At 44.8% G+C, this 27235-nt stretch overlaps 1 protein-coding gene across 2 annotated transcripts in view; it reads left to right on the top strand.

Moving 5' to 3' along the window:
• The window catches only part of OSBP (oxysterol binding protein), a 138601-nt gene that overhangs the window by 49613 nt on the left and 61753 nt on the right, over positions 1-27235 (top strand). For both annotated transcript variants that reach the window (XM_056531168.1, XM_056531165.1), the window contains exons 6-7: positions 7502-7553; positions 20648-20779. In XM_056531168.1, the coding sequence (XP_056387143.1) occupies positions 7502-7553; positions 20648-20779 (184 nt within the window). The remainder of the gene's footprint in view (positions 1-7501; positions 7554-20647; positions 20780-27235) is intronic.

The raw sequence follows: 27235 nt of genomic DNA, 5'->3' as shown, positions 1-27235 counted from the left end.
CTCTCCGAAGCTACAGCTGGGGGGAGCGAAGGCAGAGGACGCAGGTCTGCACGGGGAGAAATAAGCCACGCCAATACGTGACCACCAATAGCAGATCGGGGGCGGGGGGGTTAACTTTCGTTTTCCCCGTCCTGCCCACCCACAATAGGCGGGGCAGGACGTGGAAACCCGCCAGGGACTGGCGCCGATTATCCACTTACCGATCCAGAGGCTGCGGGCGACGGAGATCGTCGGGCGGCGACGTCGTGTGGCTGGATCCTACGGAAGTCGGTGAGTTGCTTAGCGACATCTGGAGGGTACAGTCTGAGACCACTAGATAGTGGTCTCTAACTGTATCCCTCCAGATCTTGCAAAACTACAACTCCTAGCATGCCCAAACAGCTGTTTGCTGTCCAAACATGCTGGGATTTGTAGTTTTGCAACAGCTGGAGGACCACAGTTTGGAGATCACTTTGCAGTGGTCTCTAAAACTGTAGCCCTCCAGATGTTGCAAAACTGCAAATACCAGCATGCCCAATCAGCTGTCTCAGCATGCTGGAAGTTGTAGTTGCGTACCTCCAGCTGTTGCATAACTACATCTCCCAGCATGCCCTTTGGTGATCAGTACATGCTGGGAGTTGTAGTTTTGCAACAGCTTGAGGCACACTGGTTGGAAAATACTGAGTTAGTTAACAGATCCTAACTGAAGGTTTTCCAACCAGTGTGCCTCCAGCTGTTGCAAAACTACAACTCCCAGCATGCACGGTCTGTCAGTACATGCTGGGAGTTGTAGTTTTGAAACAGCTGTAGGTTTTTTCCCCGGGTGAATGTACAGGGTACATTCACACAGGCAGGTTTACAGTAAGTTTCTTGCTTCAAGTTCTCCTAGCGGGAAACTCACTAACACACCAGTGCGAACGTACCCTAAAACACTACACTACACTAACACATAATAAAGAGTAAAACACTACATATACACCCCTTACACTGTCCCCCCTTCCCCCCCCCCAATAAAAATTAAAAACTTATTGTATGGCAGTGTTTCCAAAACTGAGCCTCCAGGTGTTGCAAAACAACAACAACTCCCAGCATTTCCGGACAGCCACTGACTGTCCAGGCATGCTGAGAGTTTAGCAACAGCTGGAGGCACCCTGTCTGGGAATCACTGGCGTAGAATACCCCTATGTCCACCCCTACGCAATCCCTAATTTAGATCTCAAATGCACATGGCGCTCTCACTTCAGAGCCCTGTTGTATTTCAAGGAAACAGTTTAGGGCCACATATGGGGTATCTCCGTACTCGGTAGAAATTACACTACAAATTTTTTTTTTTCTTCTCCTTTTACCCCTTATGAAAAGGAAAAGTTGGGGGCTACACCGGCTTGTTAGTGTAAAAAAAAATAAAATAAAAAAAATAAAAAATTTTACACTAACATGCTGGTGTTGCCCCATACATTTTATTTTCACAAGCGTTAAAAGGAAAAAAGACCCCCAAAATTTGTAACGCAATTTCTCCTGAGTACAGAAATACCCCATATGTGGTTGTAAAATGCTCTGCGGGTGCACAACAAGGCTCAGGAGTGAGAGCGCACCATGTACATTTGAGGCCTAAATTAGTGATTTGCACAGGGGTGGCCGATTTTACAGCGGTTCTGACATAAACGCAAAAAAATAAATACCCACATGTGACACCATTTTGGAAACTACACTCCTCACGGAATGTAATAAGGGGTACAGTGAGCATTTATGCCCCACAGGTGTCTGACAGATTTTTGGAACAGTGGTACGTGAAAATGAAAAATGTAATTTTTCATTTGCACAGCCCACTGTTCCAAAGATCTGTCAAACGCCAGTGGGGTGTAAATACTCACTGCACACCTTATTAAATTCTGCGAGTGGTTTAGTTTCCAAAATAGGGTCACATGTGGGGGGTCCACTGTTCTGGCACCACGGGGGGCTTTGTAAACGCACATGGCCCCTGACTTCCATTCCAAACCTTTTTTTTTCCCAAAAGCTCAATGGCGCTCCTTCTCTTCTGAGCATTGTAGTGCGCCAGCAGAGCACTTGACGTCAAACACCTGTGGGGTGTTAAGGCTCACTGGACCCCTTGTTATGTGCCTTGAGGGGTGTAGTTTCCAAAATAGTATGCCATGTGTGTTTTTTTTTTTTTTTTTTTTGCTGTCCTGGCACCATAGGGGCTTCCTAAATGCGACATGCCCCCCAAATACCATTTCAGCAAATTTTGCTTTTCAAAAGCTAAATGTGACTCCTTCTATTCTGAGCATTGTAGTTTGCCCGCAAAGCATTTTACGTCCTAACATGGGGTATTTCCATACTCAGAAGAGATGGGGTTACACATTTTGGGGGTCATTTTGTCCTATTATCCCTTGTAAAAAAAATTAATTTGAGGGAAAACCAGCATTTTAATGAAAAAAAAAAAAAAAAATAATAATTTACACATCCAACTTTCACGAAAAGTCGTCAAACACCTGTGGGGTGTTAAGGCTCACTGGACCCTTTGTTACGTGCCTTGAGGGGTGTAGTTTCCAAAATAGTATGCCATGTGTGTTTTTTTTTGCTGTTCTGGCACCATAGGGGCTTCCTAAATGTGACATGCCCCCCAAAAACCATTTCAGAAAAACTCACTCACCAAAATCCCACTGTCGCTCCTTCCCTTTTGAGCCCTCTACTGCGCCCGCCGAACACTTGACATACACAGAGGTATTTTCTTACTCAAGAGAAATTGGGTTACATATTTTAGGAAGATTTCTCTCCTTTTACCCCTTGTAAAAATTCAACAACTGGGTCTACAAGAACATGCGAGTGTAAAAAATGAAGATTTTGAATTTTCTCCTTCAATTTGCTGCTATTCCTGTGAAACACCTAAAGGGTTAACAAACCTTCTGAATGTCATTTTGAATACTTTGAGGGGTGCAGTTTTTATAATGAGGTAATTTGTGGGGTATTTCTAATAAGAAGGCCCTCCAAATCCACTTCAAAACAGAACTGGTGCCTGAAAAATTTCGATTTTGAAAATGTTGTGAAAAATCGGAAAATTGTTACTATACTTTGAAGCCCGCTGATGTCTTCCAAAAGTAAAAACATGTCAACTTTATGATGGAAACATAAAGTAGACATATTGTTTATGTGAATCAATCTATAATTTATTTGGAATATTAATTTTCCTTATAAGCAGAGAGCTTCAAAGTAAAAAAAAAAAATTTCAATTTTCAATTTTTTTCATCAAATTTTGGAATTTTTCACGAAGAAATGATGCAAGTATCGACAAAATGTTACCACTAACATAAAGTAGAATGTTACGAAAAAACAATCTCAGAATCAGAATGAAAGGTAAAAGCATCCCAGAGGTATTAATGTTTAAAGTGACAGTGTCCTACAGTGAAAATTGGCTGGGTCTTTAAGGGGTTAAGGATATTTATTTAATACTTTGTACAAAGAAGCCTTTGTCAGTAATGACCATTTCAAGATAAAAAGTCAAATGCATTGATCGTATGATTTTGGCGCATTCTTCCACACAAGTAGTCTTGAAATCTTGAAGGTTCTGTGGACCTCTTGTAGGAATCATGATATTCACCCTTCATTGTTCCACCTTGCTTAATCTTCATTAACCTGGTAGATGGTATGCGCTGGTACTTTGCACACCAGAATGTACATTTACATCCTGTACATAAAGGGGGCGCAGGAGCTGTGCTCTCTTCATGCACGGCAAGTTCCGGCTATCAGCAGCTGGGGACCTGCCAGTAATGGTGGACATCAGCGATTGTGCTGATGCCCGCCATTAACCCCTTAGATTCCCTATCATATCCCCTTTCTCTTGTCTGTCTTTAAAGCTGTAATTAAGTTCCTTTTAACTTTCCTGGTAAGTTTTATCCTGCAATCCATGTACTAGTTTAGTAGCCCTTCTCCTAAAGGGGATATTTGTCAAAACCTGTGCAGAGGAAAAGTTGCTTATAGCAACCAATCGGATTGCTTTTATTTTTGAGAGGACTTTTTATAAATAGGAAATCTGGTTAGTTGCCAAAGGCCACTGGTGAACTCTTCATCTGCACAGGTTTGGTAATTTCCCCCATGGTGGACAGTAAATTCCACTTTAGTGATTAGTCCCAGGAAGCTGCTGCGGAAACTAACTAACACGTGGTATGTATTGAGAGAGGCATAGAGGCTTGTGACCAGAACATAGTTTTGCCTCTGTATAAATCATAAGTCAGACCGCACATGGAGTATTGTCTTCAATTTTAGTCACCTGTATATAAAAAGGACATGGTTGAACTGGAGAGGGTGCAGAGGAGAGCGACAATGATAATTAATGGTATGGAAGGATTACAGGACCAAGACAGATTTGGAGGAAACACTTCTTAGGGGAGATTTGATCATTGTACATATATATGAATGGACAGTACAGAGATCTTTCTAGTGATTTTTTTTATACCTAGGCCAGTAACCATGACAAGAGGGAACCCTCTACATCTAGAGGAAGGAAGGTTTCACCATCATCACAGATTGATGCTTTACTGCAAGAGCAGTGAGACTATGGACTATCTGTCGAATGATCTTGTGATGTCGGACTCAAACAAGTTTAAGGCGGGGCCTGGATGTTTTTCTAGAAAAATATAATATTACATGTTATGGATACTAGATTCATATGGGTAGAATGTTTATCCACAGATTTATTCTGATCCCCATATTGGAGTCGGGTTGGATTTATTTTTTTTCTGTCATGGGGCAATTGGCATCAGCCTCATGATGTTTTTTTATTTTTATTTTAATGGCAACGAGCAGGGGGGACAGCGGGTACCTCTGTCTAGTCCCCTTAATGCTATACTGTCTGTATGTCCATATTTTAATGAAAGTCTGGCTGTCAGGTTAGAATAATTATCCAACATATATAGTTTGCACGTAATCTGAACTTTACTAAACATACAGTACATCTGCCTGTTATGAACCCACATTGGTACCGATCATGATTTTAAGATTTTCAATCCTCCCCTTTTACTCCCCCCATCTTAATAAACCACCACCTGCCTTTATTTTTATTTTTCTACCTTGATATTGTTCTGTATCTTCTTGCTCAGTCACAGTGAGCTCCGCAGACTTGGAAGGGGCATTCCCCAGCAGGCGGGACATAATCTAAAGCCCTGCTGGAAAGAGCTTCCACCCTCACTCTGCTACATACAGCCAAGGTTGCTGAGACCGCAACCCCAACCCCCCCCCCAGCTCTCGGAACAGAACTTTACTGTGTGCTCAACTCTGCCCAACAGCTGCAAATACAGTCTAGCTATAGGCTAATCTATAACATACAGTGGAGCAAAAGAGTATTTAGTCAGCCACCAATTGTGCAATTTCTCCCACTTAAAAAGACGAGAGGCCTGTCATTTTCATCATAGGTATACCTAAACTATGAGAGCCTGAGAAAAAAATCCATAAAATCACATTGTCTGATTTTTAAAGAATTTATTTGAAAATTATGGTGGAAAATAAGTATTTGGTCAATAACAAAAGTTCATCTCAATACTTTGTTATATACCCTTTGTTGGCAATGACAGAGGTCATATGTTTTCTGTAAGTCTTCACAAGGTTTTCACACACTGTTGCTGGTATTTTGGCCTATTCCTCCATGCAAATCTCCTCAAGAGCAGTGATGTTTTGGGGCTGCCGCTGGGCAACACGGACTTTCAGCTCCCTCTAAAGGTTTTCTATGGGGTTGAGATCTGGATACTGGCTAGGCCACCCCCAGGACCTTGAAATGCCTCTTACGAAGCCACTCCTTTGTTGCCCGGGCAGTGTGTTTGGGGTCATTGTCATGCTGAATGACCCAGCCACGTTTCATCTTCAATGCCCTTGCTGATGGAAGGAGGTTTTCACTCAAAATCTCATCATACATGGCCCCATTCATTCTTTCCTTTACACGGATCAGTCGTCCTGGTCCGTTGGCAGAAAAATGGCCCCAAAGCCTGATTCTTCCAACCCCCCCATGCTTCACAGTAGGTATGGTGTTCTTTGGATGCAACTCTGCATTCTTTCTCCTCCAAACACGATAAGTTGAGTTTTTTTCCCAAAAAATCTACTTTGGTTTCATCTGACCATATGACATTCTCCCAATCCTCTTCTTGATCATCCAAATGCTCTCTAGCAAACTTCAGATGGGTCCGGACATGTACTGGTTTAAGCAGGGGGATACGTCTGGCACTGCATGATCTGAGTCCCTGGCGGCGTAGTGTTACTGATGGTAGCCTTTGCTACTTTGGTCCATGCTCTCTGCAGGTCATTCACTAGTTCCTTCCGTGTGGTTCTGGGATTTTTGCTCACCGTTCTTGTGGTGATTTTGACACCACAGGGTGAGATCTTGCGTGGAGCCCCAGATCGAGGGAGATTATCAGTGGTCTTATGTCTTCCATTTTTGAATAATCGCTCCCACAGTTGATTTCTTCACACCAAGCTGCTTGCCTATTGAAAATTCAGTCTTCCCAGCCTGGTGCAGGTCTACAATTTTGTTTCTAGTGTCTTTGGTCTTGGCCATAGTTGAGTTTGGAGAGTGACTGTTTGAGGTTGTGGGCAGGTGTCTTTTATACTGATAACAAGTTCAAACAGGTGCCATTAATACAGGTAACAAGTGGAGGACAGAGGAGACTCTTAACCCCTTAACGACACAGGACTTAAATGTACGTCCTGGCGCGGTGGTACTTAACGCACCAGGACATACATTTATGTCTTGTACATGACCGCAAGCATCAGACCTTTTTTTGAACCGTGATCTGTTTTGTATCTGTACCATTTTGTTATTGATTGTACTTTTTGATCTTTTTTTTTTTTTTTTTTTTTTTTTTTTATAAATTTTTTTTTTTCTCGGATATGATGTAATAAATACACTTCTGTTTTATTTTATTTTTTTATTTTTTTTTTAATTTATGACGTTCACCATACAAGTCCTTAAAGAATAGAGACCTTGAATCTGTTAAGTTATGGGGGGAGTTTTATCAAAACCTGTCCAGAGGAAAAGTTACTGAGTTACCCATAGCAACCAATCAGATCAATTCTTTACTTATTGAAAATGCCTCTAAAAATTGCAAGAAGCAATCTGGTTGCCATCAGAAAGCAATTCGGCAACTTTTCCTCTGCGCAGGTTTTGATAAATCTCCCCCCATGGTGTTCTAAGCGTATAGTAATGTGCTTGACCACCACTGCGTGCTGGGGTACACACTTGCTCAGTTACTGTCCCCACACCCAGGTCTCTGCATAGTTATCCCCTGCTCACTGCTGGGCTGCCGAAACAAATAACTTTCTGCTATATAGCTGAGAAAAATCTTTATTTACAGCTGTTAGAGGCGGGAGAAGACTGTTTGTCCAAAGCCTGCTCCCAGCAGAACAAATTAGTATCACCAAGGAAAAGGTTATAGATGATATAGCTTTTAGAACATTTTTGGACTTTGTATTAAATAATTTGATTTAAAACTCTTTATTTTTTTATGTGCCTCTTTTAAGACCTTTCATCTCTTCTATGCAGACGATCTGGTAGCAACATCAGTGCCGCAAGCTGCGATATTATGGAGGAGCAGGTGAGTGCTTTAAATATCACTGACATTTATTTAATAAAAAACAAAAAACTTTTGATCATTAGGGTCTAAGGGGGAGATTTATCAAAACCTGTGCAGCGGAAAATTTGCCCATAGCAATCAATCAGATCGCTTCTTTCATTTTGCAGAGGCCTTGTTAAAAATGAAAGAAGCAATCTGATTGGTTGCTATGGGCAACTTCTCCTCTGCACAGGTTTTGATAAATCTCCCCCTAAGTGTTTAGACCCCCACAACATTTACATATAGCCATGAGAAGCGTGCAGTTCAGTGCTACACTCTTAATTTGAATATGTGTGTGTAGCAGTGTGCCAAGCCAGAGCCCTGCTCTGTACTACTGAGGGACAATCACTCCAAAACTGCGGTCTATGGGTATTCTCTTTTTCTGGAGAGGTTTCTGTTTTGCATATATTTCCAGTTTTTAAGACACCTGGTTAGAGTGAAACACTGTTTAGAGTGAAAAAAATATCTGAGAAAAAACTGGAGAGATTTTACCCACATCAACCAGTCCTAGTTGTGATTGGTTGCTGTGGGCATAATCTCTCTAGTTTTTATCTTGCACATTTTGTAATCTGAGTCTCTAACTTTAACGGAAAGCTACATGTAAAAGGTAGCATGAGATCTGCTTTGCATATCCTTTTTGTTAAGAGATATCTATCTACACTGCTCAAAAAAAGTAAAGGGAACACTTAAACAACACAATGTAACTCCAAGTCAATCACACTTCTGTGAAATCACACTGCCCACTCAGGAAGCAACACTGATTGACAATCCATTTCACATGCTGCATTGTTGCAAATGGAACAGACAACAGGTGGAAATTATAGGCAATTAGCAAGACACCCCCAATAAAGGAGTGGTTCTTCAGGTGGTGACCACAGACCACTTCTCATTTCCTATGCTTCCTGGCTGATGTTTTGATCACTTTTGAATGCTGGTTTGCGTTTACTCTAGTGGTAGCATGAGATGCAGTCTACAACCCACACAAGTGGCTCAGGTAGTGCCACTCATCCAGGATGGCACATCAATGCGAGCTGTAGCAAGACGGTTTGCTGTGTCTGTCAGCGTAGTGTCCAGAGCATGGAGGCTCTACCAGGAGAAAGGCCAGTGCATCAGGAAACATGGAGGAGGCTGTAGGAGGGCAACAACCCAGCAGCCTGGCCGCTACCTTCACCTTTGTGCAAGGAGAAGCACTGCAAAATGACCTCCAGCAGGCCACAAATGTGCATGTTTCCACTCAAATGGCCAGAAACAGACTCCATGAGGGTGGTGGGGGGTTGTGCTTACAGCCCAACACCGTGCAGGATGTTTGGCATTTGCCAGAGAACACCAAGATTGGCAAATTCACCACTGGCGCCATGTGCTCTTCACAGATGAAAGCAGGTTAACACTGACCACATGTGACAGATGTGACAGTCTGGAGACGCCGTGGAGAATGTTCTGCTGCCTGCGACATCCTCTAGCATGACTGGTTCTGCGTTGGGTCAGTAATGGTGTGGGGTGGCATTTCTTTGGGGGCTGCACAGCCCTCCATGTGCTTGCCAGAGATAGCCTGACTGCCATTAGGTACCGAGATGAGATCCTCAGACCCCTTGTGAGACCATATGCTGGTGCGGTTGGCTCTGAGTTCTTCCTAATGAAAGAGAATGCTAGACCTCATGTGGCTGGAGTGTGTCAGCAGTTCCTGCAAGAGGAAGGCATTGATGCAATGGACTGGCCCACCCATTCCCCAGACCTAAAACCGATTGAGCACATCTGAGACATCATGTCTCTATCCATCCACCAACGCCACCTTGCACCATAGACTATTCAGGAGTTGGCGGATGCTCTAGTCCAGGTCTGGGAGGACATGCCCAGGTGTTGTAGGGAGGTCATACGGGCATGTGGAGGCCACACACACTACTGAGCCTCATGTTGACTTGTTTCAAGGACATGACATCAAAGTTGGATCAGCCTGTAATGTGGTTTTCCACTTAGATTTTTAGTGTGATTCCATATCCAGACCGCCATGGGTTAATAAATTTGATTTCCATTGATAATTTTTGTGTGATTTTGTTGTCAGCACATTCAACTATGTAAAGACAAAAGTATTTCATACGATTAGTTCATTCATTCAGATCTAGGATGTGTTATCTTAGTGTTCCCTTAATTTTTTTGAGCAGTGTATTTGTCTCTATATAATCATATTTACTGGCCACTGTATTAAGTGTACTTTGCTAGTACTGGGTTGGACCCCTTTTGCCTTCAGAACTGCCTTCATTCTTCGTGGCATATTTTCTACAAGGTGCTTAAACAGTCTTCTGAAATTTTGGTCTAAATGGACATGATGGCATCCCATAATTGCTACAGATTTGTGTGATCCACATCCATGATGCAAATCTCTCATTTTGCCAAATCCCAAAGATTCCCTATTTGACTAAGATCTGGTGACACTGGAGTCCATTGGAGTACAGTGAACTCATTGTTATGTTCATGAAACCAATTTGAGGTATGAGCTTTGTGACCTGGTATTATCCTGCTGGAAGGAAGGAGGAATAACAAAAATGAAGAGACGCACCTTTGTGTAGTATTTAAATAAGGTGTATGCTATATTATCCTTGTCTAGTTGTGCTATGTGATAGGTAAAACTCTATAGGAAACATATAGGGTTTGGGCACCCCTCGCAAAAAAATTTTTTCGCGAGGCACCCCTACCGAATAATATTCAACACGCGAGAAAAAATGGCTAAAAAGAAACAATACACATCACCTATATATCTGTTAGGTATGTAAATTACAGTGCAGCAATATACAGGACTCACAGGTGATGTCTTTTCTGATCGGAGTCGTTCACTTTTCTTTTCCATCTGGCCTAGACCATTATGATGGTTTCACCACAGAACCTTTTCAAAAAAAAAAAAAAAAAAATAATAATAATAAAATAAACGTATTAGGCTCCATACTTTTCTAGCATCATCCTATCTTTTTTTTTTTTTTTTTTACCACAAGTACCTTCAGTCTCACACACAATGCCCCCAGCAGCCTCACACACGCACACAATGCCCCCAAGCAGCCTTACACACGCACACAATGCCCCCAAGCAGCCTGACACAAGCACACAATGCCCCCCAGCAGACTGACACATGCACACCATGCCCCCCAGCAGACTGACACACGCACATGCAATGTCCGAGTGCAGGATATACTCCTGTACAGTACTTAGGCCCTGTCAGGGTGAGTCCTTCATTGTCCTAGGGGCTCTCCTGCAGTGTCTCCCCCATAGTAGTAGGTCTAATGTTATGTATAGTGTTGTGAATATAGTGCAGAATGTTATGTATAGGTATATAAAGTATTAAGGACCTTTTGGAGGTATCACTTTTTATGTTCACATGTGTTATGTTACCCAGAGAGCACCAGTTGACCACCTGACCTCCAGCTTGACCTATAGGCTTCTGGCTCAGCTCCCCTTTATAAGAGGGAAATCACTCCTGCTGAGAAACAGCAAAGCACATACATCACAGATCCTGTGTCCAGTACACCTGGAGGCCATAAAGCCTGCACTCAGCCATATTGTCACTAAGTCAACTCATCTATGTCTGCTGTCTCTACCAGAGTCAAGTCACTAGTCAAGTCAATTATAGTCAGTGGCTGTATTGAAGTCTGACCCAAAAGTACTGCAAGTCCCAGCAAGATGCAAGGCCCTTTCCGTGTTACTGGTCAACTCTCTGGGATTCTGGCCGAGCTGTAAAGACTTTAACAACTGTCTAACCTCAGCGAAGCTACCGTTAACCCTTATCTGGTCTTGGACTATTATTGCCCTGCCTAACCTTGGGATAGCGGTGCTACCGTTCGGGTGGTTACCGGAAAAACCACTTTGGCGTCACGAACATTAGGGGTTAATAACACCTTGAACCTGGGCTATACCATCTGCTCCATCCACCTACACCCTTCACACCGGAGGTCACACCACAGCTTTGGCGTCACCACACACACAATGCCCCCCACAGTTTCACACACACACAATGTCCCCACCAGCCTGACACATGCACACAGGAATTGCAAGCGGAAATTCCATAGTGTGAACCTAGCCTTACAGTAATATGGGGAATGGGAGGACTACAGTACCCAGAAAGATTATCAGAATTAGGGTTATTTAGTTTAGAAAAAGAAGGCTTAGAGGCGACCTAATAACTATGTATAAATATCAGGGGACAGTACAGAGATCTCTCCCATGATCTATTTATACCCAGGACTGTATCTATAACAAGGGGGCATCCTCTACACCTAGAGGAAAGAAGGTTTCTACACCAGCACAGATGGGGGTTCTTTACTGTAAGAGCAGTGAGACTATGGAACTCTCTGCCAGAGGAGGTAGTCATGGTGAACTCTGTAAAATAATTCATAAGGGGCTGGATGCATTTTTGGAGAAAAATAACATTGATGGTTATGTATACTAGATTTATAGGGACAGAACGTTTGATCCAGGGATTTATTCTGACTGCCATATTTGGAGTCGGGAAGGAATTTTTACCTCTAGTATGAGTTTTTTTTTTTTTTTTTTGCCTTCCTCTGGATCAACGCCACTCATTAGGGACTTATTAGGGGTATAGGTTGAACTTACATAGTTACAAAGTTAGTACGGTTGAAAAAAGACATACGTCCATCAAGTTCAACCAGGGAATTGAAGGGTAGGGGTGTGGCGTGATATTGGGGAAGGGATGGGATTTTATATTTCTTCATAAGCGTTAATGTTATTTTGTTCCAGGAATGTATCTAACCCTGTTACATTTTCCTGCTGTGACCAGTTCCTGAGGTAGACTGTTCCATAAGTTCACAGTTCTTATGGTAAAGAAGGCGTGTCGCCCCTTTAGACTAAACCTTTTCTTCTCCAGACGTAGGGATCTACCGATTATTGGTATGGCCGATAATCACGATTTTGGGCATTATCGGTATCGGCAATTACCTTGCCGATAAGCCGATAATGCACCGCACCCCCGACCCGCCGCGCCGCATCGCGTAAAACCCAGCGCGTCGCACCCCCCACCGTATTGCTGGGCGGTATACCGGTATGGATTTTTGCCTATACCGCTATACCGGTCGGGCCCCTCCCCCACCCTCCGAGTCCAAAAAAAAATAAATTAAAATAAACTTACCCGTAATGGGGGGTGGTCCGGGCCATCCATCCTTCCTTCCTGTAGTGTCCGGCGGCATTCCGGGTGGAGGGTGCATCTGTACGGACTGTCCTTCTCCGGGGGTCCTCTTCTCCACTCCGAGCAGGCTCCGGCCTAGTATGCTGCATAGACGCCGCTACGCCGGGACATCAGGTGCGTCGCTGCGTACGGGCGTCACTGTGCAGCGGCGTCTATGCTGCGCTACTAGGCCGGAGCCTGCCCGGAGTGGAGAAGATGACCCCCGGAGAAGGACAGCCCGGACCGGAGCACCCTCCACCCGGAATGCCGCCGGACACTACAGGAAGGAAGGAAGAATGGATGGCCCGGACCACCCTGACAGGTAGGGGAGAGAAGCGGGTGGCGGCCTATGGCACCGCAAAAGCCACTGCAGTGCATTGATTTAAAGCGCCCGCTTTAAATCAATGACCTGCAGCGGTGTCGGGGGGGGATAAATAGCGAATAACTTATACCGGAATATTGGTATAAGTTATCGGCTATCGGCCCTAACTTCCACTGATTATCGGTATCGGCCCTAAAAAAACGATATAGGTCGATCCCTAGTAGGGAGTGCCCCCTCGTCCTTTGGGGGGGGGTTTAACCTGGAACAGTTTTTCTCCATATTTTTTGTATGGGCCATTAATATACTTATATACATTTATCATATTCCCCCTTAAACGTCTCTTCTCAAGACTAAACAATTGTAACTCCTTTAATCGCTCCTCATAGCTAAGATGTTCCATACCCCATATTAGTTTAGTCGTGCATCTCTGCACCCTTTCCAGCTCCACAGTGTCCCTTTTATGGACTGGTGCCCAAAACTGAACAGCATATTCCAGGTGAGGCCGTACCAATGCTTTATAAAGGGGGAGTATTATGTCCCTGTCCCTCGAGTCCATGCCTCTTTTTATACATGACAATATCCTGCTGGCCTTGGAAGCAGCATCCTGACATTGCATGCTGTTCTGAAGTCTGTGATCTACAAGTACACCCAGATCCTTCTCTACCAGTGACTCTGCCAGTTTAATCCCCCCTAAGACATACAACGCATGCATGTTATTAGTACTCAGATGCATAACTTTACATTTATCCACATTGAACCTCATTTGCCAAGTGGATGCCCAGACACTGTCTATCCAAGTCATCTTGTAATCTATACACATCTTCTATAGACTGTACCGTGCTACAAAGCTTGGTGTCATCTGCAAAGATAGAAACAGAGCTGTTAATACCATCCTCTATATCATTGATAAATAAATTAAACAGCGGGCCCAGTACTGAACCTTGGGGTACACCACTAATGAACGGGGACCAATCAGAGTACGAATCATTGACCACCACACTCTGGGTACGATCCATGAGCCAGTGTTCAATCCAGTTACAAACTAAAGTTGTCAGATGTCTATGAGGGACAGTATCAAACGATTTAGCAAAATCCAGAAACACTATCGGGGACATTTATCATCGTTGATTTGGTAAGCAAGTTCTGTAGTCATAGGGTCCCCCCTATTTTTATTCTAGGCCCAGGAGCGCTATTTTTGACGCTCCGGGCCTATTGGTACCAGCTCTTCCTGGCACCCATGTGGCGTTGGGTACCGGGGTAATAATTGGGGGTTAGTGCTAGCTGTTTTTGTGGCTAACGCTAAGCCCGGCTTAGTAATGGACTCCGTCTGTAAGACAGCTTCCACTACTAAGCCTGTCAAGTAAAGTAAGGAAAAAAACACAAGTTTAAAAATTTATTTTTTTATTACAATAAAATCTCCCCCACAAGCCCTCGTTAACCATTTTATTAAAATCAAAGAAAAACGCTGGTCATCGAAGTAGTCCACCGAATCCGAAGGAGTCCACAGGATGCGCGGATCTGAAATGAGGAGAAAAAAAAATGGGTTAGTACATTTATTATCACCTGCTCGCACATCTCCCGCCCCGCACGACTACAACTCCCTGCATGCCCTTACAGTAAGGACATTCTGGGAGTTGTAGTTGTGTGGGGCAGGAGATGTGTGGGAAAGTGACAAGCTTGTCCCCTGCCCCGAGCTGCAGGACTACAACTCCCAGCATGCCCTTACAGTAAGGACATGCTGGGAGTTGTAGTCCTGCAGGTGGGGGCAGGGGACAAGCTTGTCATTCGCCTGCACTGCACAACTACAACTCAGAGCATGTCCTTACAGTAAGGGCATGCTGGAAGTTGTAGTCCTGCAAAGGGAACCCGAGCACACACACAGTCTCACACACACACACACAGTCAGTCAGTCACACACAGACAGACTGACACACACACTCACTCACCCATCCAGCACAGCGATCCCTCTCTCAGGGCGCCCTGCGAGGGACGTCAGGCAGGCACAACCGAAGACGTGGGAGCGGAGGCCGGGCACAGTGCAGGTGAAGGCCGGGGGGGGGGTGAGAGGGGTGCTGGTGGGGGCGGAGGTCGGGGACAGTGATGGTGAAGGCCGGCGGGCGGGGTGGGGGGGGGGGGCCGGAGGCCCGGAACAGCGCAGGTGAAGGGGGGGGGGGGGGGGCGGCTTTGCTGACGGACAGCAGGGGATTTTGACAGCAGGGGATTTTGGAGTCTGCGGTGCCGGTAGAAGTTATAAGGAGCCCTCCCCGCTACCCTCACTTAATAATGATGGGGACACTGATATACATCCCCCCCCCCCCACTTGTCTCCCACCCGCGCTGCTCAGCACCCGCTGCTACAAGATTGCAACTCCCAGCGTGTCCTCCTCACCGTAAGGGCATGCTGTGACTTGTAGTCTTGCAACAGTTGGCAGATGGATGGGAGTTGTGTGGCGCTGGCAGGTGAGAGGGGTGGGATGTAAATCACTGCATTGTCCCTGTAATGAAGTGAGGGTAGCGGGAGAAAGTATGTCGGAGCCCGGGCGGCAGTAGCTTTTCCTGCTCCGTGTTGGAGCTGGAGTAAATATAGTCAATTTTTACAGCCGTTGAGACATTTTAATGCGCAGCTGCGACTGCCGCAGTTAATAAATACCTAACTAAACCAAATCCATTTTGAAAAATTAACTACATAAGCAAGTTTGAATTTTCTTGCTTTTCTTGTTCTTCACGCAAATTGTCGCACGAAAACACACGTAGTCTAAACCCCTTGATAAATGTCTGTCTATATCCACAGCCATTCCTCTGTCAATGCTTCTACTCACATCTTCATAAAAGCAAATTAGATTGGTTTCACAACTTCTATCCTTAGTAAACCCATGCTGGCTATCACTTATGAACTTAGTTCTCTAAGAACTCTTGGGTGCAATCCATCCAGTCCTGGAGATTTGCTTACATTTATATTACTTCACTTACCTTGTACCATCTCTACATTAAGCCAGTTCAGTACATTACATGGTGTTACCAGCACTGACCTGTCCAATGTCAGCTCCTTCTTCCTTAGTATATACAGAACTAAAGAACCCAATCAGTAGCTCTGCTTTCTCTTTATCGCCTGTGACAACCTCCCCATTATCATTATTAAGGGGTCCTACATGCTCTGTCCTTGCTTTTTTTTTTTTTTTTTATATACCATAAAAAATATTTAGGATTAGTTTTGCTTTCTTTGGCCACCTGTCTCTCATTTTGAATTTTTGCTGTTTTTATTAAATTTTTACAAATTTTATTAAGCTCCTTGTACTGTTTAAATGTTATAGCTGACCCATCAGATTTGTATTTTTTGAAAGCTATTTTTTTGTTGTTAATTGCTCTTTTAACATCATTTGTCAGCCATGTAGAATTTAGTTTTAATCGTTTATATTTGTTCCCCTTTGGTATATATTTAGCTGTATAGTTATTTAGAGTTGATTTAAAGATGTTCCATTTACCTTCTGTGTCAGTATTTGACAACACCTCCACCTAATCTATGTCCTGTAGTGCAGCTCTCAGCCCAGGGAAGTTTGCCTTTTTTTTTTTTAAACTCAGTAACTTTTTATTCACTTTTCAATAAACAAAGACAACATATCCACAAAATCAGTCTACAGGCTACAAGATATTGCAATCAACAGGTAAAACTTAACTTACAAATAACAATACAGTCAAGCTCCTTCTGAAGTACTATAGCAGAACAATACAATCAGCGTCCCGTGGGATATTGAATAGAGGGGTAACCAATAGCAGTGGACAGATACTCCAAATCAACAGCCAGACCGAATGGCTAGGTAAGTATTACAACAGGAATGTACCATAATATATCCAGCTACAAAGTGCAATTTAAAATGGAGAGCCAAATGAGCCAGAGGTAATCATAGAAGTATAAGCTGAGGGGGAGTACCGGGCCCACACTTTATTAAACTTATCAGGACAGTTTCTGTGCTTGTAAACCAACTGTTCATATGGGACAATATTATTGACCAACTTGAGGGGGGTCGAGGATCCATCGTAGCGCAGTGGCCTTCCTAGCCAGGAAGAGCACCTCACGGAGAAAGATCCTCATGTGATGTTGCCAAGACTCCTCTGGTAAGGCTCCGAAGAGACACACCATGGGATCCAAGGGCACAGGGATAGAAATAAGGGTAGATAAGGGTGGTCCCTATACCACTGTAAAGTGACATGGAAGTGGTCAGTATATTCAAAGTTTACCACTCTACCTGCCATGGTATGTAATCATTGCAGTGCTGTGAAGGGCAGGTGCATACCAACGCAGAGCCCACTCACATTTCAGTAGCAGATGATGCAAGTCAGAAAAGGAGGGTCACACATCGCTGATATTGTCCACAAGACACTTTATTGGAGACTGCTCAGACCAAATACCATGTTCTTCCGTCTGAGCAGTCTCCAATAAAGTTTTCTTGCGGATGATACCAGCAGTGTGCAACCTTCCTATTGGAATTATATTCTCAAATTAATTATAAGCAGACTTTTAAGCAGAATAATAAGCAGACCCCCCCCCCCCCCCATACCGTATATGTCGGTGTATAAGACGACCCCCAACTTTTACAGTTAAAATGTAGAGTTTGGGATATACTTGCCATATAAGACTACCCCTTCTACCGCAATGTACAGTACCTTGTAGTTCCCCCCCACATTAGGTAGGCAGCATGTTCCCCCCCACATTAGGTTGGCAGTATAGTTCCCCCCACATTAGGTTGGCAGTATAGTTCCCCCCCCACATTAGGTTGGCAGTATAGTTCCCCCCCCCCACATTAGGTAGGCAGTATAGTTCCCCCCACACTAGGTAGGCAGTATAGTTCCCCCCACACTAGGTAGGCAACCTGTTCCCCCACATTAGGTAGGCAGCATGTTCCCCCCCCCCTCCCAAATTAGGTTGGCAGTATAGTTCTCCCCACATTAGGTAGGCAGTATAGTTCCCCCCACATTAGGTAGGCAGCATGTTCCCCCACATTAGGTTGGCAGCACCCCCCTCCCCTCCCTCCCTCCCTCCCTCCCTCCCTCCCCACAGACATACAGCCTCCAGCCATATACAGTGTATGGCTGGAGGCTGTATGTCTGTGTGCTGCCCCCACTGTGATCCGGTCACCGCTCCTCCGGCCCGGGGTCACATCTACTGCTATGGCCTATGGACCATAGCAGTAGCTGCCAGGACCGGTTGAGCGGTGACTGGAACGCTGAAGAAAACGCGCCGCCGGTCACTTACCAGGGCCTGCGCGCGTCCTCCTGCGATGATCCTGCCATCCTCCTGTTCCTCCCGTGTCTCTATGGTTGTACGCACGTGACTTCACTGACATCCCGTGCGTACAACCATAGAGGCAGGGGACCAGGATGACCGACGGAGGATCGCCACGCATGCCCTGAAGAGGCGGCTTTCTTTAAAAACAAAAAAAAAAAACGAGATTAAAGGTGAAGGCTGGCGGCGGGCCACATGACGAGGTCTGGCGGGCCGGATTCGCCCGCGGGCCGGGTGTTTGACACCCCTGGTCTAGACATTGGAGGTGTTGTATGAAAGCGGGCCAAAAGGGGATCAGGGGTTAAAGTCACCCAAGCATAACACTCAGGCAGGGGGAAAACCAGCAGCGAACAAGGCCGCCAGATGCAAAACCTCCAGCGTAGCAGGGGGGGGGGGGGGGGGGATTATACACTCCAAGGAGGACAAACTGGGCATTATTGATAAAGGCATGTACAAAGATATACCGTCCCACCGGGTCCACACGGACTTGATCCACATCAACGACCTATGCACCAACAGGGAAACTCCTCTCGATTAATTAGAGTAACAAGAGTGGCTAGCCCACTGAACCCACTGCTTACGAAAAATACGAAGATTATCGGGAACTATATGGGTTTCCTGAAGGCAGATAATATGGGGGTTATGGACTCTCAAATGTGAGAAGACCAGGGCCCTCTTCTTAGGTGTTCCCAGTCCCCTGACATTCCAGGTAAGAAATTTCAGATTAGCCATACAACCGGTGGAAAAACATGTGTATGCAGAGACTAAAACATGAGGTGAGGTAGCAAATCAGGGAGTATCTGCCCTTAGAGTCATAGAATATGAGGAATCCCACAAGAAGTTTGCCTTTTTAAAGTTATATGTTTGCCTTCCCCGCCTGTCTTTGTTTTCTACATTTTAAGTCAAAAGTAACTATATTGTGGTCACTATTACCATGGTTTTCCCGCACAGTTACATAACCAACCAGCTCTGCGTTGTTGGAAATGATCAGATCCAACAAGGCATCACTTCTTGTTGGGTCCTCCACAAACTGTCCCATAAAACTATCCTGCAATAAATTAAGGAATTGTCGCCCCTTTGTAGTTTTAGCCAACCCCGGACCCGAATCTATGTCTGGATAGTTAAAATCTCCCATTATTACCACTGTACCTGCCCGGGCAGCCCTTTCTTTGTTTATACAGCCGACCTTCTATCTCTTCAGTGATATTAGGGGGTCTGTAGATTACACCAAATATTATTTTTTCAATATTTCCCACCTTTTGTAATTCTACCCACAGTGATTCCACATCCTCAGAATCATCACACACTATGGCATCGTTCACACTGACTTTCATACCACTTCTAACATACAGACGTCTCCACCACCTTTTCTGTTCATTCTATCCTTGCGAAACAATGTAAACCCCTGCAGATTAACAGCCCAGTCATGCGAGGAGTCCAGCCATGTCTGTGACCCCAACTATATCAATATGTTCCTCCAGTATCAAGGCCTCAAGCTCCCCAATTTTATTTGCTAGGCTTCTGGTATTTGTGAACATACACTTTACATTTCCATCCTTTGTTATTGGGGTTAATGGGATTCAACTTGATGTGGACTCTGGTCTTTTTTCAACCTTATGAACTATGTTACTATGTAGTATATGATGACATCAAGGTGTTTTTGTCCACATTACTATCGCTCACTTGATATTTTCTCTTTATTGTGCCATACTGTGTAAACTCTAGAGATGGTTGTGCATGAAAATCACAGTAGACCAGTAGTTTCTGAAATACTCAGACTAGCCTATCTGTCACCAACCACCTTGCCACGTTCAAAGTCATTTAAATTCCCCTTCTCTATTTTTGTGGTTGATTCAAACTTGAGCAGGTTGTATTGCCCACGCCTATGTGCCTAAATGCACTGAGTTGTAGCAGTTGAACATGTGTAACTAATAAAGTGGCCAATGTGTGGGTAATATGTATGTACAAATCCAAATAAATTACATAAAACTGAATCCTTTCTAAAAAAAATAAAAATAAAAAATAAATTTTTAAAATAAATAAAAATATAAAACTGTCCGTCTATTGACCTCATGGGTTACTAGGTATGGTGGTCAAAGTAGCCAGAGGTCAAAAGACCCTGTGCTGACCTAATGTATACAATCTACTAGATTGCATGTGTACTTGTCTGTCATCCACTGCTGATTTATACTTGTTCAAGATATTTTACTGTAGTAAGACTATATCACTACTTGACTGTAGTTTTGTCTAAAGATGTAGGCAATTGCTAATTACTTTTAACTCAGCCTCCTATGTATGTTTTAACTAAAGGTGCGCCCACCATCAGAAGATGCAAGGAAGGAGAGACGCACAAGAATTCCACATAAACCCAACTACAGCCTTAATTTATGGAGTGTCATGAAGAATTGCATTGGGAAAGAGCTGAGCAAGATCCCAATGCCTGTAAGTATGGAACATATGGTATTTTATTTCTCCTCTCCCTTTCATACTCCTGAAGTTGTCCTACAGTGTTTGGCATAAGATGTTAGCAGAAGATGCTTTAAAGGGGTACTCCAGTGGAAAACATAAATTTTTTTTTTTTTTTAAATCAACTGGTGCAAAAGAGTTAAATTAAATATATTTGTAAATTACTTATATTTAAAAATCTTAAAGGGGTACTCTGCCCCTAGACATCTTATCCCCTATCCAAAGGATAGGGGATATGATGTCTGATTTCAGGGGTCCCGCCGCTGGGACCCCCGCGATCTCTGTGCCAAACCTGGTGTTCATTTAGAACGCTGGGTGAGAGCGGCGGGGGTCGTGACATCACGGCCACTTCCCTTGTGACATAACACCATGCCCCCTCAATTGAGGGGGCGTGGTGTGACATCACAAGGGGGCATAGCCGGGAGGTCATAACCCCCGCCGCCCGCTCAAAGCATTCGGAACAAAATGTTCCGAACGCTGGGGCAGCGGAGTACCCCTTTTAAGCCTTCCCGTATTTATACAACTTCCTGTGAAGCATCTGATTTTTTCAGTTGTCTGTGTTAGGAACATTGCCCAGAACATAACATTGTATCTACCAGCTTGCCTTGCAATAATGCATAAGCAAACTAGACCACATTCTTACATTGCTCTGTTGTCCAGTTCTGATCCTCATGTACCCATTGTTAGCACTTTTGGTCAGGGGTCAACATGGACACTCTAACTATTCTGTGGCTACACAGCCTCGTATGCAGCAAAATACTGTGCTTTTTTTGTTGTGACACCTTTCTATCATTAACCAGCAATAACTTTTTACAGCAATTTGTGCTACAGTATATCTACTGTTGAATTAGACCAGACTGGCTATCCTTCATTCCCCATGTGAATCAGTAATGTCACAAAAAGGAACCTAATATCACTTTACTTCTGCCTGAATAAAGTCAATTAGGTGGTCCCCAGAAGCTTTATTCCTTCCATATTGTCCTTGGTTGGTTGATCCCTTCCTGTTTGGGTTTAAGGAGAGATCTATAAATCTAATAGAGCAGGGAGAAACTTTTGAAAACTTCGCCGGTGACTCATGGTTCAAATGATCCCTTTTTAAAATGTTACAATCACTTTTGACATATCCTGCAGCTCACTGCTTAACCCCTTAAGGATCAAGGGCGTACCTGTCCACCCGTGGGAATTTCTGTCCCTGCCGCGTGCCGTGCGGGGACCGGACGGGGGTGACTGCTGATATCTATCAGCAGGCACCCCGCGCAAATGCCCAGGGGGGTCATCAGACATCCCCCCCAATATGTCGGCGATCGGCGCAAATCGCAAGTGAATTCCCACTTGCGATTTGCGCCGATTCCGGGTCATACGGGTCTATGGTGACCCAGAAAATTAGGGGGATCGCGGTTGTCCTAGACACCCACGATACCCTTGAAGGGATAGGAATGAGGTGGCAGGGGTACCACCCCTCCTATCTCTGCTATTGGTCGTCTAGACGCGACCACCGATAGCAGATCGGGGGGCTTTATTTTCTGTTTCCCCGTTCTGCCCACCCACGGGGAAACGACAGAGGACCGGCGCCGACGTCCACTTACCCTGCGGGCGAGGCTGCGGGCGACCATCGGTGGAGGAGATGCCTAGCAACATCTGGAGGGTACAGTTTGAGACCACTATACAGTGGTCTCTAAACTGTAACCCTCCAGATGTTGCAAAACTACAACTCCCAGCATGCCCAGACAGCTGTTTGGGCATGCAGGGGTTTGTAGTTTTGCAACAGCTGGAGGGCCACAGTTTGGAGATTTCTAAATTGTAGCCCTACAGATGTTGCAAAACTGCAAATCCCAGCATGCCCAAACAGCAAACAGCTGTCTCTGCATGCTGGGAGTTGTTGTTGTGTACCTCCAGCTGTTGCATATCTACATCTCCCAGCATGCACGGTCTGTCAGTGCATGCTAGGAGTTGTAGTTTTGAAACAGCAGGAGGCACACTGGTTGGAAAATACTGAGTTAGGTAACAGAACCTAACTGAAGGTTTTCCAACCAGTGTGCCTCCAGCTGTTGCAAAAGTACAACTCCCAGCATGCACGGTCTGTCAGTACATGCTGGGAGTTGTAGTTTTGAAACAGCTGGAGGTTGCCCCCCCCATGTACAGGGTACATTCACACGGGCAGGTTTACAGCAAGTTTCCTGCTTCAAGTATGAGCTGCGGCAAATTTCTCTCACTTTGGAGCCCTGTCGTATTTCTGGGAAACAGTTTAGTGCCACATATGGGGTATTCCTGTACTCGGGAGAAATTTCACTACATATTTTGGGGGCTTTTTCTCCTTTTACCCCTTATGAAAAAGAAAAAAGTTGGGGTCCACACCAGCCTGTTAGTGTAAAAAAAAAATAAAATAATAATAATAATTTACACTGACATGCTGTTGTTGCCCCATACTTTTTATTTTCACAAGAGGTAAAAGGAAAAAAAGACCCCCAAAATTTGTTATGCAATTTCTTCTGAGTACGGAAATACCCCATATGTGGGCGTAAAATGCTCAGCGGGCGCACAACAAGGCTCAGGAGTGAAAGCGCACTATGTACATTTGAGGCCTAAATTGGTGATTTGCACAGGGGTGGCTGATTTTACAGCGGTTCTGACATACCGTATATACTCGAGTATAAGCCGACCCGAGTATAAGCCGAGACCCCTAATTTCAACCCAAAATCCCAGGAAAAGTTATTGACTCGAATATAAGCCTAGGGTGGGAAATACCTCATCCCCCCCTGTCATCATCCAGACCCGTCATTAACATCCTCATCATCATCCCCTTGTCATCATCCCACACATCCCCCCTTCATCATCCCCTTATCATCCCACACATCCCCCCTTCATCATCCCCTTATCATCCCACACATCCCCCCTTCATCATCCCCTTATCATCCCACACATCCCCCCTTCATCATCCCCTTGTCATCATCCCACACATCCCCCCCTTATCATCCCACACATCCCCCCTTCATCATCCCCTTGTAATCATCCCACACCCCCCCCCCTTCATCATCCCCACCCCCCTTCATCATCCCCACACCCCCCCTTCATCATCCTCTTCTCATCATTCGCCCTCAGTGGTCTTCAACCTGCGGACCTCCAGAGGTTTCAAAACTACAACTCCCAGCAAGCCCGGGCAGCCATCGGCTGTCCGGGCTTGCTGGGAGTTGTAGTTTTGAAACCTCCGGAGGTCCGCAGGTTGAAGACCACTGCGGCCTTCAACATCATCCAGCCCCCCTCTCACCCCTCTTTAGTTCTGAGTACTCACCTCCGCTCGGCGCTGGTCCGGTCCTGCAGGGCTGTCCGGTGAGGAGGTGGTCCGGTGAGGAGGTGGTCCGGTGAGGAGGTGGTCCGGGCTGCTATCTTCACCGGGGGCGCCTCTTCTCCGCGCTTCCGGCCCGGAGTAGAGGCGTTGCCTTGACAATGACGCAGAAGTACGTTGGCAATGAACGCACCTCTGCGCCGTTGTCACGGCAACGTGACTATTCTGAGGCCGGGCCCGAAGCGCTTAGAAGAGGCCTCCCCGGTGAAGATAGCAGCCCGGAACCACTATCCCACCGGACCACCTCCTCACCGGACAGTCCTGCAGGACCGGACCAGCGCCGAGCGGAGGTGAGTACTCAGAACTAAAGGGGGTGAGAGGGGGCTGGATGATGTTGAAGGCCGCAGTGGTCTTCAACCTGCGGACCTCCGGAGGTTTCAAAACTACAACTCCCAGCAAGCCCGGACAGCCGATGGCTGCCCCGGCTTGCTGGGAGTTGTAGTTTTGAAACCTCTGGAGGTCTGCAGGTTGAAGACCACTGCGGGTGGGGGAGTTCACTCGCGTATAAGCCGAGGGGGGTGTTTTCAGCACGAAAAATCGTGCTGAAAAACTCGGCTTATACTCGAGTATATACGGTAAATGCAAAAAAATAAATACCGACATGTGACCCCATTTTGGAAACTATACCCCTCACGGAACGTAACAAGGGGTATAGTGCGCCTTAACACCCCACAGGTGTTTGATGAATTTTCATAAAAGTTGGATGGGAAAATGAGAAAAAAAAAATGTTTTCACTAAAATGCTGGTGTTAACCTAAATTTTTCAATTTCACAAGGGAAAATAGGAATAAAGCCCCCCAAAATGTGTAGCCCCATTTTTTCTGAGTAAGAACATACCCCATATGTGGATGTAAAGTCCTCTGCAGGCGAACTACAATGCTCAGAAAAGAAGGAGCGCCATTGGGATTTTGAAGAGAAAATTTGTCCGGAATTGAAGGCCACATGTGTTTACAAAGCCCCCATGGTACCAGAACAGTGGACCCCCCCAAACATGTGACCCCATTTTGGAAACTACACCCCTCATGTAATGTAATAAGGGGTACAATGAGCATTTACGCCCCACAGGGGTCTGACATTTTTGGAACAGTGGTCTGTGAAAATGAAAAATAAAATTTTTCATTTGCTCAGCCCACTGTTCCAAAGATCTGTCAAATGCCAGTGGGGTGTAAATGCTCACTGCACCCCTTATTAAAATCTGGGTTACAAATTTTGGGGGTAATTTTCTCCTATTACCCCTTGTAAAAATGTAAAAATTTGTGGAAAAACCAGCATTTTAGCAAAATTTTTTTTTTCATTTACACATCCAAATTTAACAAAGACGTGAAATACCTGTGAGGTGTTAAGGCTCACTGTACCCCTTGTTATGTTCCTTGAGGGGTGTAGTTTCCAAAATAGTATGCCATGTGGGTATTTTTGCTGTTCTGGCACCCTATGGGCTTCCTAAATGCGACATGCCCCCCCCCCCCAAAACCATTTCTGCAAAATTTGCTTTCCAAAAGCCAAATGTGACTCCTTCTCTTCTGAGCATTGTAGTTCGCCCGCAGAGCATTTTACGTCCTAACATGGGGTATTTCCATACTCAGAAGAGTTTGCAGAGTCAGGAAAAAAGGTTCCCGGGATGTTCGGCGCCAACCGTGGATGGAATGAAGATTCTCAGTATATTTAAAAAATGTTCTTTATTGCCGTATCAGATGCGTTTCGAGGTCTTGCACCTCTTTATCAATGATTATGGCATACATACATAAAAGCATTATCACTGGCTTTTTATAGTTTCTAAAAAGGGCACCAGAGAATACAATTGGATAGATTAAAAAGGTGTCATAGGGCTGCGCTCTGGTGTGTTGTAGTGGCGCTGTCCGATGACGTAGGGGTGTTTCCTTCATAAAATTCAAGGCGAGTGTTTTTGTTTCGTAGTAAAAAATTACCATACATTAAAATCAAGGATTGCGAAAATATTCCATGTTATTTGAGGGGGTAGAGTGTTATACGGTGATGCGAGTGTGTGAGAAAATTCACATTGGGTCCGGAGATACAGTTTTCTGTAATGTGTGTATGCATGTGTTATATCAAATGTGTTGGAATTAATGTTAGTGAACTTGATGGAGTGGATCTGCTGTGTTATCGGTTGCCGGATGATGCGTATCAAATGCCGTGTAGTGGAAATGTCCTATTGGCGGAACTGCCGCGTAGGATGTCATATGCCGGGTTGCTGCTTCATTCAATGCTAGATGATAGGTACCGTGGCTGGTATGATTTTCCAATTGGTATTTGTTCACAGTGTTGTAGATGATTATTTTATTCACAGGTTTCTTTGGTGTTGACCGGATTATGACTGTTTTCATTGTTAGAAAAAGGTTTCGGTCCTTGATGCGGTGTGTCTCCTCTTTCCGGATAATCGGACGGAGATTGCTGTGCTTGTTGTTGCCGGATGATTGGTATAGTAAGTGGTATTTTTTGTACTATTAGCACAGATGTGTGGATGGCAGAGGATGCTGTGGTGCTGTCATTGTGTCGTATGTTGAGAGGGGTTTTGTTAGCGCAGGTGTATATAATTGTGACAGCAGCAGTGGTCTCATAGTACTGCAGCGCTTTAGAATATGGGGGCCTGTTGGTGGGTTTTGTATGGAGAAACATGTGTACTGTTCATTTTTTTGTTGTGGATGGCATTCTGTGTGTGACAGCAGCAGTGGTCTCAAATGATGGTAGTGCTGCGCTTTTAGAAATTGGGGGCCTGTAGGTGGGTCTGATTTAGAGAAACATGTGTACTGTTGATTTTTTGTTGTGGATGGCATGCTGTAAGCTATGTGTGTTGGATTGATCGTGTCCAATGGGTTGCATGTGAAGAAAACCCACCAACAGGCCCCCATATTCTAAAGCGCTGCAGTACCAGCATATGAGACCAATGCTGCAGTCACAATTATATACACCTGCGCTAACAAAACCCCTCTCAACATACAACACAATGACACACATCTGTGCTAATAGTACAAAAAATACCACTTACTATACCAATCATCCGGCAACAACAAGCACAGCAATCTCCGTCCGATTATCCGGAAAAAGGAGACACACCACATCAAGGACCGAAAG

This window comes from Hyla sarda, chromosome 7, assembly GCF_029499605.1.
Source record: "Hyla sarda isolate aHylSar1 chromosome 7, aHylSar1.hap1, whole genome shotgun sequence".
NCBI lineage: Eukaryota > Metazoa > Chordata > Amphibia > Anura > Hylidae > Hyla > Hyla sarda.
This window is presented reverse-complemented; position numbering and strand designations above follow the sequence as displayed.